The 14,694-nt window shown below is 59.7% G+C and overlaps 1 protein-coding gene across 1 annotated transcript; it reads right to left on the bottom strand.

Annotated features, from left to right (window-relative positions):
• Positions 1 to 4,888: 4,888 nt before the first annotated feature.
• TSPAN1 (tetraspanin 1) lies at positions 4,889 to 9,075 on the bottom strand. The gene is made up of 7 exons (XM_086753809.1): positions 9,012 to 9,075; positions 7,783 to 7,989; positions 7,287 to 7,361; positions 6,451 to 6,549; positions 5,942 to 6,079; positions 5,367 to 5,450; positions 4,889 to 5,114 (listed from the first exon to the last, which is right to left on the bottom strand). The coding sequence occupies exons 1-7, from the start codon at positions 9,066 to 9,068 to the stop codon at positions 5,061 to 5,063; spliced, it is 714 nt and encodes a 237-aa protein (XP_086609935.1). The 5' UTR covers positions 9,069 to 9,075; the 3' UTR covers positions 4,889 to 5,060.
• Positions 9,076 to 14,694: the final 5,619 nt, after the last annotated feature.

Raw genomic sequence — 14,694 nt, 5'->3', positions numbered from 1 at the left:
CCCCTGGGGCACCAGCTTTAGCACGTGCAGCCCAGGTTGCGGGTTCCCAGGTCTCGCCCTGCCCCACGCAGCCCCCCTGCAGCCTGGCCTCCCTGGCTTTGTGCAGCTGTACAAAGGAGAACCTGTCCGGGCTGCTCCGCGTCCCAGGAGCTGGCTGATAATTAAACAAAGGCAAAATAGCCTTGGCATGAAACTTGACCTTTGGGGGGGAGGGGAACTTTGCATCATTTCTGGTGGTGATGATGTTTATGCGTTATGCTTTTTTGGCTGGGATCTCCGTGCCATGGGAGCGGGGAGTCCTCATGCTCTGATGATGGGCTGGGATGTGGGAGACCTGGTCCAGGCTGACCCTTCCCGTTGCACATCGGTCCTTCTATGCCCCACAGATGGAGGGAAGCACCCTCCGGCTGGCATCCTCCGGGATAACAGACACGGTCCTCTCAGATGGAGGGATCTCGGCGCTGGAGGAATGTCAGTGCATAAGGCATGCTGGCCTTGTCCCCATCCCTGCATGGCAGTGACGCTGTGCCCAGGCCTCCCTCATCCCAGCTCGGGGAGCTGATCCCAAATTTTCAGCACCTCTGCTTTATAAAGAGCCCTGCAACGCCGAGGTGCCCAGTCAACTCCTAGGAAGGGGCTCTGCTTGGCTTCTTCCCTTGGCCTCTCCCTGCCCTCCCCTGCGCCCAGCCCATCCCTGTCCCCATCCCCTGCTGTGCATCCCTGCACAGAGCTGCCACCTCCTGTGCCCACACCCAACAAAGCCCAGCGATGAATTAATCTTCAACTGGGTACCCAGGATTGTTGCCGTGATGGTTATTACCCTGTGTGCTGCATGACGCGGCGTTAATGATTAACATCCCAGGTTCAATGTCAGCTCCTGCTTGCTGCCTTTTGAGTAGCCCTTCCGTCACCTCCTCTCATATCCCAACAAATAACCGGGGCATGGACCTGCCTTGAAACCAGCCCTGGGGCTGGGTGGGCACCCAGGACGGTTTATCTCTGGGGTAGGGAGGAGGAGAAGGAGACCCAGGGAGGAAGGCTGTGCTGGGGAAAGGGTGCATTGCCTCACTACTTCCCCTGGGGCCACCCTGTGCCCTTCAAGGATGTCCTCTCCTCCTTGATCCGGGAACGTCCTGGCCAGGCTGTTGTGGCAGGTGGGGGGAAATCCCCCGCAGCGGGCACTCCTTGGCAGCTGGTGCCAGATGAGTTTGCTTTTGCTTCCCATTCGCTCCCTTTATCAGCACAAAGCCGAAGAGCTGTGATTCCTCCTCCCACTCATGACCGTGTTGTCCCCCACCAACGCTAATTCCCAGTAGGGAAGGGACAGCTTGTTTCCTAAAGCGCTGAGCACTGCCCGCTCCCTGCCAGCACACACCCCTCTGCTACGCAGGGTTTTGCCCGTTGTGCCCCGGGGCAGGTGATGCCGGTGGCGAACGTGCCCTGCAAATCTCCTGGGACTTTGGCCCCTGTGTGGCACCCATGGTGGTGGGGCAACACATGAGCCAGCACCCCATGGTGGGGTGAAAGGCAGCTCTGAAGATATCTGCCTTCCCCATATGGCTGGGGGCTCCAGCCCCTCGTTTTCCCCACCCTGTGCCCTGTGGGAGTCTGCTGGGGGGCCAGATCCATCCCATTCAGCCCAGCCTCCAGCCCACGCACCGGCCCTTTCCTTATCGTCTCCTCAGCCTTGAGCCATCCCGCTCCTGAAACAGGGAGAAATTCGCTGTGTGGGTTGTGAAAGCGGCTGTTTCCCACAGAGAGAAGGTCAGAGGCTCCTGCGGACAGGATGGAATATGATGACATCGGGCCAGTCCTTGTCACATGGGGGCTTTTTTGGGGCCTCAGCAGATGAAAGGAGCTGCCATGATATTCCTAGCGGCTCCAGGTGGATGGGGGTCTGCGTGCACCCCTGTTTCCCTGTACAGAGCAAAGCCTGGGACACAGGGACCAAACACCACCCATTTGCTAAGCCTGACCATGACAGTGACTCTAGCATGTCCCTGCACAACCAAGTCCCCCACCCCAGCCATCCTCATCACCTCCCCGCCATCCTCATCACCTTCCCAGCTGGGAGAGGAGCAAACCCGACCCAGGAGAAAAACAAACCCTGCCCTGGGCCCCGCCACCCTGCCCTTGGCTCCTGCCAGCTCTGCCCATCCCAGAGGGTTTCTGCCCCTCACCGGTGCAGCCTGGTCAGCACCCACACCGGGGGTTCTTGCCCACGGTGGGTGGCACAACCATGGCCAGGCAGCACCCAAGGGCGCGTGGCTGGAGACAGCAGTGTCCCAGGCTCAAGCAGGCGGCAGGGCGCTGCTTGCTGCTGGCGATCTCTGCCAGGGAGACTTTACCCTCCCGCTCTCCCCTACTCCCACGGGTGGAAAAGAGGAACCCCCACCCCGGCACACATACACACACACCCTGTCAGCTGCTCGGGCACCTCGAGCCCAAGGACGCGTTCCCGGGGGCAATAAGGAAGTTTCTGTTTGCTACCACATGCCCTCAGGGACTTTTTGGCCTCTCAACTGTCAACTGTTGGGTGCCAGTCTGGGAGAACTGGGCAAACCTAAGGGTTACAAGATGCAGAAATGCCTGGTGGCACCCACACAGGTTGGTGGGGAGGGGTCACTGGGCTGAGATGCATCCCGGGGCTGGTGGGGGGACCAGCTGGGATGGGGTCTCTTGGGGGAGCCCGGAAGCCCTGGTGGTGCCTGGGCAGTGGGAAACGGAGGGCAGGGACACAGCAGGACCACCGGGAAGGCTGCAGCACCAGTCTGGCTTACGCCCTGCTGCTGCCCTTCGGCTGCCGGGGAGCAGAGAGCTGGGAAGGGCAATGGGGAGGAATCGCATCCGGGAAGAGAAACTGGTCCTTCGAGTTTCCCCAGCAAGCAGAGGGGAGGAACCGAGCCGGTGGTTGCAGAGGTACTGCCAAAACTCAGTGCCACAGAAACTGCCTGCCCTATCCTGGAGAAACCCTGCGGCAGGGAAGAGGTGTGAAGGTGGGAGCCCCCACCCAGCCAGGCCTCGCCCCCAAGTCCGCTCCACCCCACGGGGACAATGGCAAAAACAGCCGGCTTTGCCAGGCAGCCCCAAAAAGAGAGAGCAGAGGGGTACACGGCCAGGCCAGGTGTGCCCAGCTCAGTGCTTGCTGGTGGTGCTGGGGGCCATTTGGCATTGGCATGGCCCCTGGGCACCATGACACCCCCGGGAACGACTCTGGGCACGTGGCAGGGTCCAGATGGCTCCCGTGTGCTCAGAGAGGGTAAAGAGGAATAAAAGCCCTGACATCACCCGTGAGGTCAACAGTTTATGGCAGAACCAAGATCTTCACCCATCCCGCGAGGAGGAGGAAGAGGAGGCCATTTTGTGGCAGCTTCCCCCAGGTATCACTGGCAGGGCCAGAACCCACGTCACTGGGGCTGAATCACCCGGGGTGGGGAGCGAGTCCCCGCGCCCGCCCCATTGCCACCCAGCTGCTCCTGCCAGGGTGCTGGGGAGATGCTGGTGCCCCGGTGCAGCTCCGTACTCGGTGCGGGAGCTGATAAGGGGGTGCCACAGCGGGCACGGAACAAGGCAGTGCGGGGGGAGACTGTTTGCACACTGGCTTCCTGCCCCGCTGCTAATTGCCTTGTCCTTCACCACCACTTCCCCACAGTCCTCACGCTCTGCCCCACAACCAGGGAGGTAGGAAGCCTCATTTCAAAATGAGGTGAAGCACCCCTCAACAACACCTACCCCCCAAACCACCCGCCTTGGCCTAGCTTTTGAAAATGGGGAAACTGAGGCCCGGTGAGTGGATGCTCAAGGTGGGATAACTGGCTGGTGCTGGGGAGGGAACAATGCTGGGGAAAAGGGGTGGCTGGAAATGTTCCCAACCCACACACAACCCCCCTGCCATCCCCACATGTCAAGGGACTGTGGGTGCATCACACAGGTGTCATGAGACCATGCTGGGGGATGGAGATGGGGCTGGCAGGACCCCCTCACCACCCCATTTGGGGTTCCCAAAGCTGACGGGGACACCAACACCCCCCCAAGCCAGCCCTGCCTTTCAGGCTGAGCTGTTGCTCGGTGCATGAACAGGCGGTGCTGAGCCAGCGGCAGCTGGCACGGAGGGCAGGGCAGCTTTGGGAGGCTGCCGGTAGGCCCCCCACTCCCCAGCTGTTGTGCAAACACAGGGCTGCTTGTTTCCAAGCACCTGAGCAGGTGAGGAGCCGCAGCAGAGGGAGGGCAGGCAGGGCTGTGCTGCCTGCATGGGGCTGATGGGATGGGGGGAAAGCAAGGCAGCCCCCCATCCTGCCCCACTCCCCCCGGCAGAGGCTGTTTATGGACGCTACCACCAAGAGCAACTCCAGAAAATCATTTGTATCCAAGATGAAAAAATGTATTTGTTTTTCTTCACAACACAGGAGCTTGGCCATGAAATGACAAGGGGTATGGGGCAGCACCAACAGGGCTGTGCTTCATGCCAGGGCAGGGACCAGCCAGCATCTCTTTTAGGGGACAACACGGTGACAGGGGCAGGGCTGGCAGAAAAATGGGTATAAAGGTAGATACATCCCCATTTGAGGGTGTAGTTATCACCTACAACATCTCAGCTGGGCACCAGCCCCAGTTCAGTGGAGCAATGCAGGGGGCCACAGACCAGCCCCACTGCCAGCCCCATGTAGGGACACTATGGGGACAGCGTGGGAGAGGTACACCACATGCCTGCAAGGGTTTAATCAAGACATCGCTGTGCTGCTGCCGGATCAACAGCCCTGATCAGCCCCTGTGCCGCTTTATCTCCCAAACAGACCAAGCAGCTTCCCGCCCCCCCCACCCCACCCCCTTCACAATAAAACCCCCAATCTCTATGTACAGACTCAGTGTGCCATATCAGTACAAAAATATACACAAACTCTACAGATCCCAGCTCAGTAGATCAAAACACAGTTATAAATCACAGTGCACAGGACAGCATCAGGCTCAGGGAGCGATGGGGTCTCCCTCCAAGAAGCACAGCACGCCACGGGCATGCCCCGGCATGGTGGGAGGGCAGATCATCCTCCTGCTTCCTGGGGTCATTTCTGATCCAGCTTGCAGTACAGGTACATGGAAACCGCCATGGCTGCGATCTGGGGGTGGCAAGAGGCAAGTCAGCCCCCCTAAGTGTCCCCCCCAGCACAAGTTTGGGTCACAGCCCATAGCATCCATCCCCAGCACGCGCAAAGAGGAAGAGCTGGGTGCACCCAGGGAAGAGAGCTCAGTAGCCACCATGAGGCTGATGGTGGTCCATGGGGCTGCACCAGCTGCCACCCAGGCCGGTCCCAGCCCCACCACTCCCCTCCAGGTACAAGGCAGCAGCACAGCAATGCCCCAGCACTCACCTCCAAGGCAGCGATGCCAGCTGCCACACCACCCACCACACCCGCGTTAGTCTTGATTTCTTCCAAGATCTGATGAAAACAACCCTGCAGGACACAACCACACAGGTGAGGACCAGCAAGGGGCACCAATCCCCTAATCACCAGGGAACAGCATCCCCAAAAAGAGGTACAGTTCTCCAGTCCAGAGCTGCACAGCCATGGAGAAGGTCTGGGGGCCTCGGGGGGCGGGAGGGGGGGTCAACTCATCTCAGGCCAAAGCACAGTATTGGGGTTGTAGGAGCAGAAGAGGCGAGGAAATCACCTGAAAAGGCAGACTGGTGCCCAGATTCATGCTTAGCTCCAGGCATGCCACCCTGCTGCAGAGCTCCCTTTAGGACCAGAGCAGTGGTAACAGCTCTGCTCGTCTCCACTGAGGAAAAGCCAAGGCCACCACAGCATCCCCCAAGACTTAAATCCCATGGGGCCACCATATTCAGAGCTGGGGCTGGAGCTACAGGACAGGTCTCCCTCCTCATGCCAGGGCACACCCCAAACCAGGCTCTGACAGAAGGTGAGAGCAGCTGGTGCATCCATACCGAGACATTGCTGTGTGCGGCGAGCGTCTCATTGCAGGGCTGCAGGTCCTTACAGCAGGACTCCGGGTAGGTTTTATATTCATTATACCAGGGGGAGCCAGTGAAGTCTGTGTAGTTATTCAGGCCACAGCAATCGATCTGAGAGAGAGAGGAAGGAATGGGGAGAGCATCCTGCATGTCTGCCTCCTGGGTCGGACATGGTCTGGACACCGCTGCCCCATGGAGGGGGTCACCCAGGTCAACCCAGCTCTGGGGCGGTGCTCAAAGGCCTTCTTGGGACCAGGATTTTGCCCCACACGCCAGCATGTACAGCTCTCACTCCAGCAACAGGACCACTACATCCCAGCAGGTAGGTCCCAGGCACCTGGGAAGCCAATGGGATGGCGATAGTTCTGCACATCCAGGACCACAATGATGTCCCCATCCTGCTGGCCCACCCAGGTGTGCACCACCAGGCCTGTGCTGGGAGCATCCTGACCCACAGCTGGGGGCCCTAGAGGTCAGCGCACCTCCCTCATGGTGACATTCCAGATGTGTGTGAGACTCTTATCCGCTCCATACTTCTCCCTCAGGAGAGGGGTCACCACAGCCGTCAGCAGCGTCTCTGCCTGGAAGAGGAGGCAGAGAAACACCATCAGAGAAGGTCCTGAGGAGCACTACAGAGCCGAGAGTCCCCATACTGGTCTCAGCCCACAGGAAGGAGGCCAACCTCCAGGCCAGCATGGCTAGGAGCACGTCACACCACGTCCCTCTGGCCCAAGGACACCTTGGCCACTTCCTCACTAACCATTGCTTTATGGCACCGAGGCCGCTTATGACAGGTGAGTCATCTGATAAGCAACATAACCAAGGGAGCCAGGAATGACGCTTGCCCTGTGGTTGACTTCTCCTGTGCCTAATGAGGCAAAGTCCATGAGGGTGGGAGCAGTCACCTTTCTCCCCAGGTGGTTTCTCAGGTGCCTAATAAGCAGTTGAGTTTGCTCAGCATCAAGCATTAGAGACATCCTCTCCCATATGTCTCCTACCATCAGAGGTGGAGAAATGTCAAGCCTCAGCTGGGCTTTCAAACCCCTGGACTAAGGGGTTTGAAAGAAAGTAGGTGAAACTTGTACCAAACCCTCATTTCTTTAGGGCAATGGGCACCCTTGTTCCCTCCACCCTCACCCCAGCCTGCCCACGTAGCTGGTGCTGGCAGGGACCAGCGTCCCTTCCTCCTGCAGCAGTGCCCACCTCTCAGCTTCCCCATCCATGGGCAGCACTGCCAGCCCCCCAAAGTCTCCTGTTTTCCCAAGGGGTAGGACAGGTCCCAGATTAGCCCAGCCCAAGACTCAGATATGCCACTCACAAGACCTGTGTAGACCAGAGCCACCACAGCAGCAGCAATTTCAGCAATGAAGATGATCAGCACCACCGAGAAGAACTAGGACACAGCAAGGGGAGGGAGGTCAAAGCAACATCCGGAGTCCACAGGGCCCCCCAGAACCCATCTGCTTCCCAAGGGCTGCAGGACCCTCCCTCAGGGCTCAAGCCCTGTTTTATTGCCCTCAGCTCTGCTCCAAGGCAGAAGCAGCACAACCTTGGGGTCCTCCAACCCTCCGCCTGCACGGGGCTGACCTCTCCGGACATGCTCCAAGAGAGACCTCTGCTCAGCACCTGCTTCCTCTCATCCCTGCCTGGGGCAGACTTTGGGTCCAGAACTGCCTTTCCAAGGTCCACCCAGCTTTCCACCACACGGGAACATCCAAAGAACACATCTCCACAGATAAATCTGTCCCTCAGATCTCCCCCACCAGAGACCCAGCTCAAATGAGGCTTGGTAAGGAGATAAGTCAGATCCATACCATCATCAGGAGACACTTGCTCTCCTTCTGGGCGCCGCAGCACCCAAGGAAGCCGATCACCAGCAGGATAGCACCAATGACGATGAGGAAGTAGCTGACATTCACAACCTGCAGGACACTAGAGGAGACTGCCCCAAATATATCCAGGAATGACTGTCCATCCACTGTGACCCAGATGCCAACTCCCAGGAGGGTCCCGCCACCGAGCTGGGAGAAGAAAGACAATGTCAGCTCCCAGGCAGGCAGAGGTGCGGGATTTGGGGAAGGTCCTGGCACAGGTATTTCTCCCCTCTGCAAGTTTTCACTGTACCAAACCAAGACTTTGTGGCCACTGAGGGCAGCTAAGGGTGCTGCCACCACACACTTGGGGTGGCCAGATTGATCACTACCCCGCAACACACTCCACCACCAGCACATGACTACAGTGTCACAGCTGCCCCTTTCCCCAGCCCAAGGGGTTTCAGTGCCAGCAGGAGGGCAGAAACCCCCATGCAGGGCAGCCAAACCCCCTGACCCCAGAGGGCCCTTCATGGCCAGCTCAGACAGCAGCCACCATCACACTGCCACAAGTTCCTCCATCTGGGCAAGCTGCCCACTCACACATCCATCTTGCCCCAGCCCTGTCCTCCACCCACTCAGCCTTCCCCACCAGCCCCAAGTCCTGGCAGGAGCTTTAAGGAGGATGTGTTTCCCCAGGGTGAGCCTGGAGGCTTTGCAACCCCCCCCCCCCCCCCTTCTTCCCAAGGCTGTATCCCACTGCACCCCCTTCCAAGTGGCTCCATTGTTCCTGCAGAGCCAGGGGAGGGCACAAGGAGGGACATGGGTGGCTGATGCAACAGCCACTGTCCCCAGAGCCCAGCATGGTCCCTTGGGCTTTGCCCAGAGCTGGGGATGCCACTGGAGCAAGAGAGCCCCACAAACCCAGGGCCTTGGTCCTCAGTTTGGGGCCAGAGGCCAAATCTCGCACCCCACCAGCATCCCAGGAGCACAAGTCCCACCTGCACCCAATGGCCCACACCACCCGCTCCATCCACCACAGAGAGGGCCACAGAGGGGCAGGAGGGCCCACACAGGCCGGTTTTGCCCACCCCGTCAGTGCTCAGGGTGCTCCCCAGGAGCTGCTCCCTCAGACCCCAGCCCCTCGGACCAGTTTCCCAGAGCAGGCAAGGGGGCTGCCAGGCTCAGCCCCCACCCCGTCCCGGGCAGAGACGGCAGCTGGGGTCACTTACAAAGATGGCCAGGTTGAAGAGGATCATCATGACCTTGATAAAGGTGAAGAACCCCATCTTTGCACCTGAGGAGAGCAGAGAGAGGTTAGCGGGAGAACCCCCCCACCTAGCGGGGTCTGGGGGCTCCCCACAGGCAGAGTAGGGGGCAACCCACGGGATCCACTCCCTGAAACCGCCGAGCCCAGCCTACCTGAGCAAAGAACCCGTCTCACAGCTCCGTCCCACCCACACTGTCCTCCCCACCCCGCAGCCGCTCACTTTTAAGAGGGCGCGGCCGCGGGACCGCCCCCGATGCTGGACACCCCCCTCGCGTCCGGCCCGGCCCCCGTCCGGCCCCCCCCACGCGTGTTCTGGGGTGGTTGGTGGCTTGCTGCCCTCTGCCGCCAAAGCCACCCGCCCCGGGGGACCCGGGTAGTCCCCACTCGACAGAGGCCCACGGAGCAGGAGGCTGGGACCCCCGGGATGGGGGCTTTGGGGAGGGCAGGAGCTCGGCAGCGGTGCTGGGCATCGTGTTTGGGATTTTCCGGCCACGGACAGCCCCGTGTGTCACAGCCCCACTCTGCCACCCACTCACAGCACGCCCAGGGTTGAGTCACCCCGCAGCTCAGGACCACTCGGGCAGGGGCCTCAGGGATCTCTCCAAATCCCGAATCTCCAACCTCCTGGGCCAAAACAGAAGCAGGCAGAGGGAGACACAGGGGAAGGGCCACGTGAGTTTGTAAAGGAAAAGGGAAAAAATTTAGGAGCCGTCCCTCCCTAACTGTTGCACAAGGAGGCAGATTTTCGCTGTCGGTGACACAGCGGGGTGACGGCAGGAGGGGACAGTGACAGCCACAAGAGATGCCAGCGCTGGAGCAGGTCAGAGACCTGCCACAGCCTAAGGGCTGCCAAAAGCTATTTTCTTTGGAACGATGCTTTGAAGCAGGGCTGGCTGCCCGCGGAGGGGGGCTGCAGCTGGGAGCCAAGCAGCGCACGAGGGGATGCTGCATCCCCAGGCCTGACAGTGGGGGTGGTCCTTGCCCATCCAGCGCACCCCTGGGGCGTGTTGGTCCCCTCCCCAGCACCCACAGTGCGTCCCTTCAGCTTGTCATCAAACCGCAGAGCGATGCAGGAGGCCGGGGAGCCCTCATCCTGCGACAGCAGGCAGCCAACGCAGGCTCTGCGTGCTCGGCACGTCTCACCCCACGCCCGGCTCCCCCAAAACCCCACAGCAAATTCCCTGCCTGGCCATAATGATACATTTCAGTGGGGTGAAGTCAGCCCCACTGGGTTCCAGCCAAAGCCCAGTGGCGTTTGGGGGAAGCCTTCAATCCTCCCCGCCACCCTGGGTATGAACGCAACCCGTGCTGGAGCTGGGGGCTTTAACCCTTTCCCCCTCGCTGCCTGCAGCCTCAGCCCTTCCCTGCAGCAGCTGCCCCTCCTCTGCTGCCAGGAAACCGCTCGGAATGAGGGGCTGAGCCTTCATCCCTCTTCCGAAGGAGGACCACTTCCCCCGCAATGCAAATGTGGACCCCCATCATATAGCCCCTCTCCTCACAGTTGCCTCATCCCAGCCTGACCTTGTTCGCTGCATGCATCCCCCCCACCCCAAAAAATAGTTTTTGGCAGATATGTACATGCTCCCTGCCATTCCCGATTGTTCTCAGCCACAGGGAAAATCCAGGGATGAGCCATGGGCCGCTCCACTCACCTTCCCAGAAGCCTGGGGTTTAGCTGCTCCCCAGCATCACCCATCCGAGCCCCATTAGGGAGCTGGGGCTGGATTTTCTGGCTCTCCAGGAAGGCCTGACCTGACCAATGCAGGACAAGCCTGATGACATTCCCATGTCCCTCCTGCCACCGCCCCGCTGTCCCCATCTCTGTGCACAGCCTGGCTGGACCCCAAGCCACCCATTCCTCTCTACAGGCAACCCAGCCTGCGATGCTAACTAAGCATCTGCCTGGGAATAGGTGGGGGGAACCTAAACTGGCATCTCGCACCCCGGCAGCCCTCCTGCCAGCAGGGCTTGCTGGGGCCCACGGCGTGAATTAGCAAATGCTAAATAGCCTGAGCAATCTGCCAGCAGGGAGGACAGGCGGGTGCTGAGCCGGGCTCGCTTGGCTCTGTGTCACACACAGGGACTCAGCTGGGCACAGGGGATGTCACCCCTCCCCCTGCCTCAGTTTCCCTCCTGGTAAAGCCTCGAGCAGGGTCAGCCACAGAGACTAGAGACCAGACCAGCTCGGGCTTGACGGGATTTTGGGTTAGCCCCAGCCAGGTGAGCACCTTGCAGAGGGCTTTCACGTGGGTGTTTTGGGCTGGCAGCATCTGTCCAGCTGTCTGTCAGCATCCAGTCAGCTGGAGAGCGATGGATGGCTGGACATGCTGCAATGCGCGAGAGATGGACCCGGCTTCGGATTTGCAGGTGGAAGTTACTGCATGTTGCAAATTTGTGCTCGATTCATCACTTCCCACCTCCTGCTGGGGAGAAATAAAAAAATCTACACGAGCCAAAAGTTTTTGACATCTTGAAAATGAAATACTTCAGTTCTCAGCTTTGAAAGGACTCAAAGAGTATTGGCCAGAGAACTGGGGAAATCGCTGATTCCCCCACCCCGGGAGGGACCAGGCAGTGGGACCACATCAATTTCCCCACAGCCCATGGCTGCAGCTCCTGCTTCAGGGGAACCCTTCCCATTTCCATGTGAAAACACAACTTAGGTCCAAAAAAACGGGAGCTGCTCCAGCTGGTGCCATGATCTGTGCCACGCAGAGCCCGGGGTGTAAACATGGGGGCAATAAACCGGGGCCGCAAGCGTGTCCCAGTGGCGCATCCCCCCGGTACGAGTCCCTCAGGGAAAGGATCCAGCCCTGCCCCTTTTACGTAGCTGATTTTAACCATGATGCTGTTTCTAGCCGTGTGTTAATAATGCAATTAAAGGGGGGCTCAATGGCATCTCCCTGCCCGTCTATTGGGCTGAGCTTATTCCCGTGCATTTGCCCCCTGCAGTGAGACCCCCGTGCCCGCCCTGCTGCTGGTCCCCTGCCTGCGCCCCTCCAGATGAGGTTTTCTCATTTCTCACATGTGTCCCAGCTGGTAAATCCTTCCCGAATTCATTAACCAGAGCCGTGCAGAGGCGCCAGCTGCTGTCAAGCTGAGCAGAGCGGGCTCAGGGATGCAGAGCGCTGCACCGCGGGGTCGCGTCAGGACAACCCCGTGCCCGAGCGCTGATGCTCTGGAGGCCGCTGCAGGCAAGAGGTGCGCTGCGAAGCCTTTGCCGTCTTCTTGCCGTCGTCCTGAGGATGGCTGGGGCCGCCCGGTCGATGGAGGGATTTCTCATGGTTGGGGTGTGGGACTTGCCCCGGCTCGGGGCTCAGTGCCAGGGTGCGCTGGTGCCCGCTGCCCAGGGGGGTGGCGTTGAGGGGCCGTTGGTCCCCAGTGCAGTGCCAGGGTGCCCTGCCTGGCACAGCAGTCTCTCCGCTGACACCCGCTCCGGCAGCTCTTGGTGCCTGCCACGCTGTGAGGCTTCAACCCAGCAGAGAGGCACAGAGAAGAGCCTCAGGGCCAGCCCCGGGCCATGCCCTGAGCTTTTCCCTATGTTCCTCAGGTTTTTCCAGCATCTCCCTCCCCTTGTCAAGGGTACCCCAGCCCAGCCTGGCAGCTCGGCAGCAGGAGCATGGCTCTGGGAGTGAGCAGCTCCCAGCTGCCCGCAGGCACCGCGCAGGCAGGTTGTTGGAAGAAGAACTTGGCTCTTCCCAAACCAAAACCCACAGAGGCCAGAGCTCACTCCTGGGCACCCCATGAGAAAACTGAGAGAGAGGGAGTTTTCCTGCTCCAAAAGAGAAGAGAAAGAAAAGTGTGGCCCCCTCTGAAGTGGGGAACAGAGATGAAACAAAACAAAAGCCACCCGTGAAATGTCAGTGGAAATCAAACATCATTTCTCTCTGATTTCTCCAGCTGGGAAGGGCTCAGCCCAGTTTCACAGCTTTGCTTACTCCAGCCGGGCACATTAACAGCTCTATTTGTGCTCTATTTATCCACAGCTGTGTGGCTAACTTCTCTGCCTGCTGCTGGGGAACATGGGGCAAGTGTGGCCAGCGCATCGTGGGGCTGGATGGGATGGTGCCGGGCAGCCCCCAAAGCAAAGAGGGGAGCAGTGAAGCCCTGGAAGGACAAGATGGAGCCTGGCAAGCATCCCCTGGAGATGGGATGGCTGGCCCAGCCAGGAGAGGAGAGGGGCTTGCAGCAGGGCACGGGGACCCCAATAAGGAGGTGAGGGGTTAGTGATGCAGGGGTGACACAGGGTGGGGGAAGTTTTGGGAATAACCCTGCTGCAGCAGGACTGGGGTGTGGGTGAGGTATGCTCTGGGGGTTAACAATGAGAAGGGGCCCTGGGACAGGAGCTGGTGGTGCTGGGGAGGGCTGGGGTGATGCTCAGCCCCATCCAGGGGGGCGGCAGGGCAATGGGACTGGGCTCCAGCAGAAGATGGTGCCTTTGGGTTTGGGGACTCCGAGGTACATTGGGAGGGGAAGATGCATACTGCTAGGTGTGAGGGGTCCCACTCAGTAGCCTGGGAAGAGGAGATGGTGGGTGTCACGCCAGGGTGTTCCCCTGCCCCAGAGCCCTGAAACTGTGTTAATTCCTGACCTGTGTGTAGCATTGCTCCTAGGATAGGATGGGTGGTAATATCAGGTGGTGGTGTACTCACCAGTTTTCCCAGCTTTAATCCTCTCCCAGGAGGAAAACAACACCTTGCTTTTCCCCAGGCAGTCCCTAGAGCTCTGGCACCATGCTCAGCTCTGTTTGGCTTGACACAGGCTGGGGAGATCAAGCATGGCTTTAGGCCCTTGGCAAAACCCCATCGTCACCAAAGGGCCATGACTGGGGCAGCCCCAGGCAGGGAAGCGCGGTGCGAGGGGAGGGCAGCATCCGGCTGTTCGCAGCCGGCCAGTGGCCAGGAGAGACTCCAGCTTCATCCCGGCAGCAGCGCGGTGCCAGCAGGAGCAGGGAACGGAAGAGAAAAAGCCCTTTTGGTCCTCAAAGGCCAGCAGCTGGGCTGGACCTGGGCTGGGGAGCAGGGCAGCGGGGGCTGCCCAGGGAAATGCAGCTGGGGTGAAATCCCCTGGGATGCTGCTGCCCTGCAGTCAGGCCACACACTGCAGGGAAAGGAGGGGGGAGTTTGCTGAAATTACTGGTTGGAAGGGCTGTACATCTCCTGTGCTGCTCTGCTGACCTCTGTGCCTCAGTTTCCTCAGTTTTCCCAGCACCTGGGGTGCCCCGTTGGACCTCGTGCCATCCCTGCCCTGCTCCAGTGCTGCCCCGGATTCAGCCAGAGCGCATTTCCCAGAGCTCGTGTTTTAGGTACCATCTATTTTTAGGATGTCCAACCTGCAGCAAAGACAAGGAGCAACTGCCATTTCAGAGACGTCAGCGTGAGAAGCAAGGTTTAAAAAAAAATACCAACCAAACAAATCCAAGCCTCTGCACCTCTGGGAACATCACATCAACCTCGCCGTGCTTCACAAATAAATATTGGGACAGCTCCACCATGCCCCAGTGTAACTGGCTCTGCCGAGACTCGCGGAGACATGAACCACCTCAGGGCAGAGGCACCCCCAGCATGGATGTCCCTCAGCTAGAAGCAAGCTGAGAACTGATGCTCTTGTTGCATGTGACTACACTGCTGTTGCCATGAGCTGGT

This window comes from Chlamydotis macqueenii, chromosome 8, assembly GCF_036417535.1.
Source record: "Chlamydotis macqueenii isolate bChlMac1 chromosome 8, bChlMac1.mat, whole genome shotgun sequence".
Taxonomy (NCBI): domain Eukaryota; kingdom Metazoa; phylum Chordata; class Aves; order Otidiformes; family Otididae; genus Chlamydotis; species Chlamydotis macqueenii.
This window is presented reverse-complemented; position numbering and strand designations above follow the sequence as displayed.

What these genes read in the sequence shown, in the direction of transcription:
- TSPAN1 (XM_086753809.1), bottom strand. Translation starts at nt 9,068, where the DNA reads ATGGGGTTCTTCACCTTTATCAAGGTCATGATGATCCTCTTCAACCTG. An exon ending in TCTTCAACCTGGCCATCTTT is followed by an intron (nt 7,990 to 9,011) that starts GTAAGTGACCCC and finishes TTCTTCTCCCAG; the next exon opens with CTCGGTGGCGGGACCCTCCT. An exon ending in CTGGCATCGCTGCCTTGGAG is followed by an intron (nt 5,115 to 5,366) that starts GTGAGTGCTGGG and finishes TGCCACCCCCAG; the next exon opens with ATCGCAGCCATGGCGGTTTC.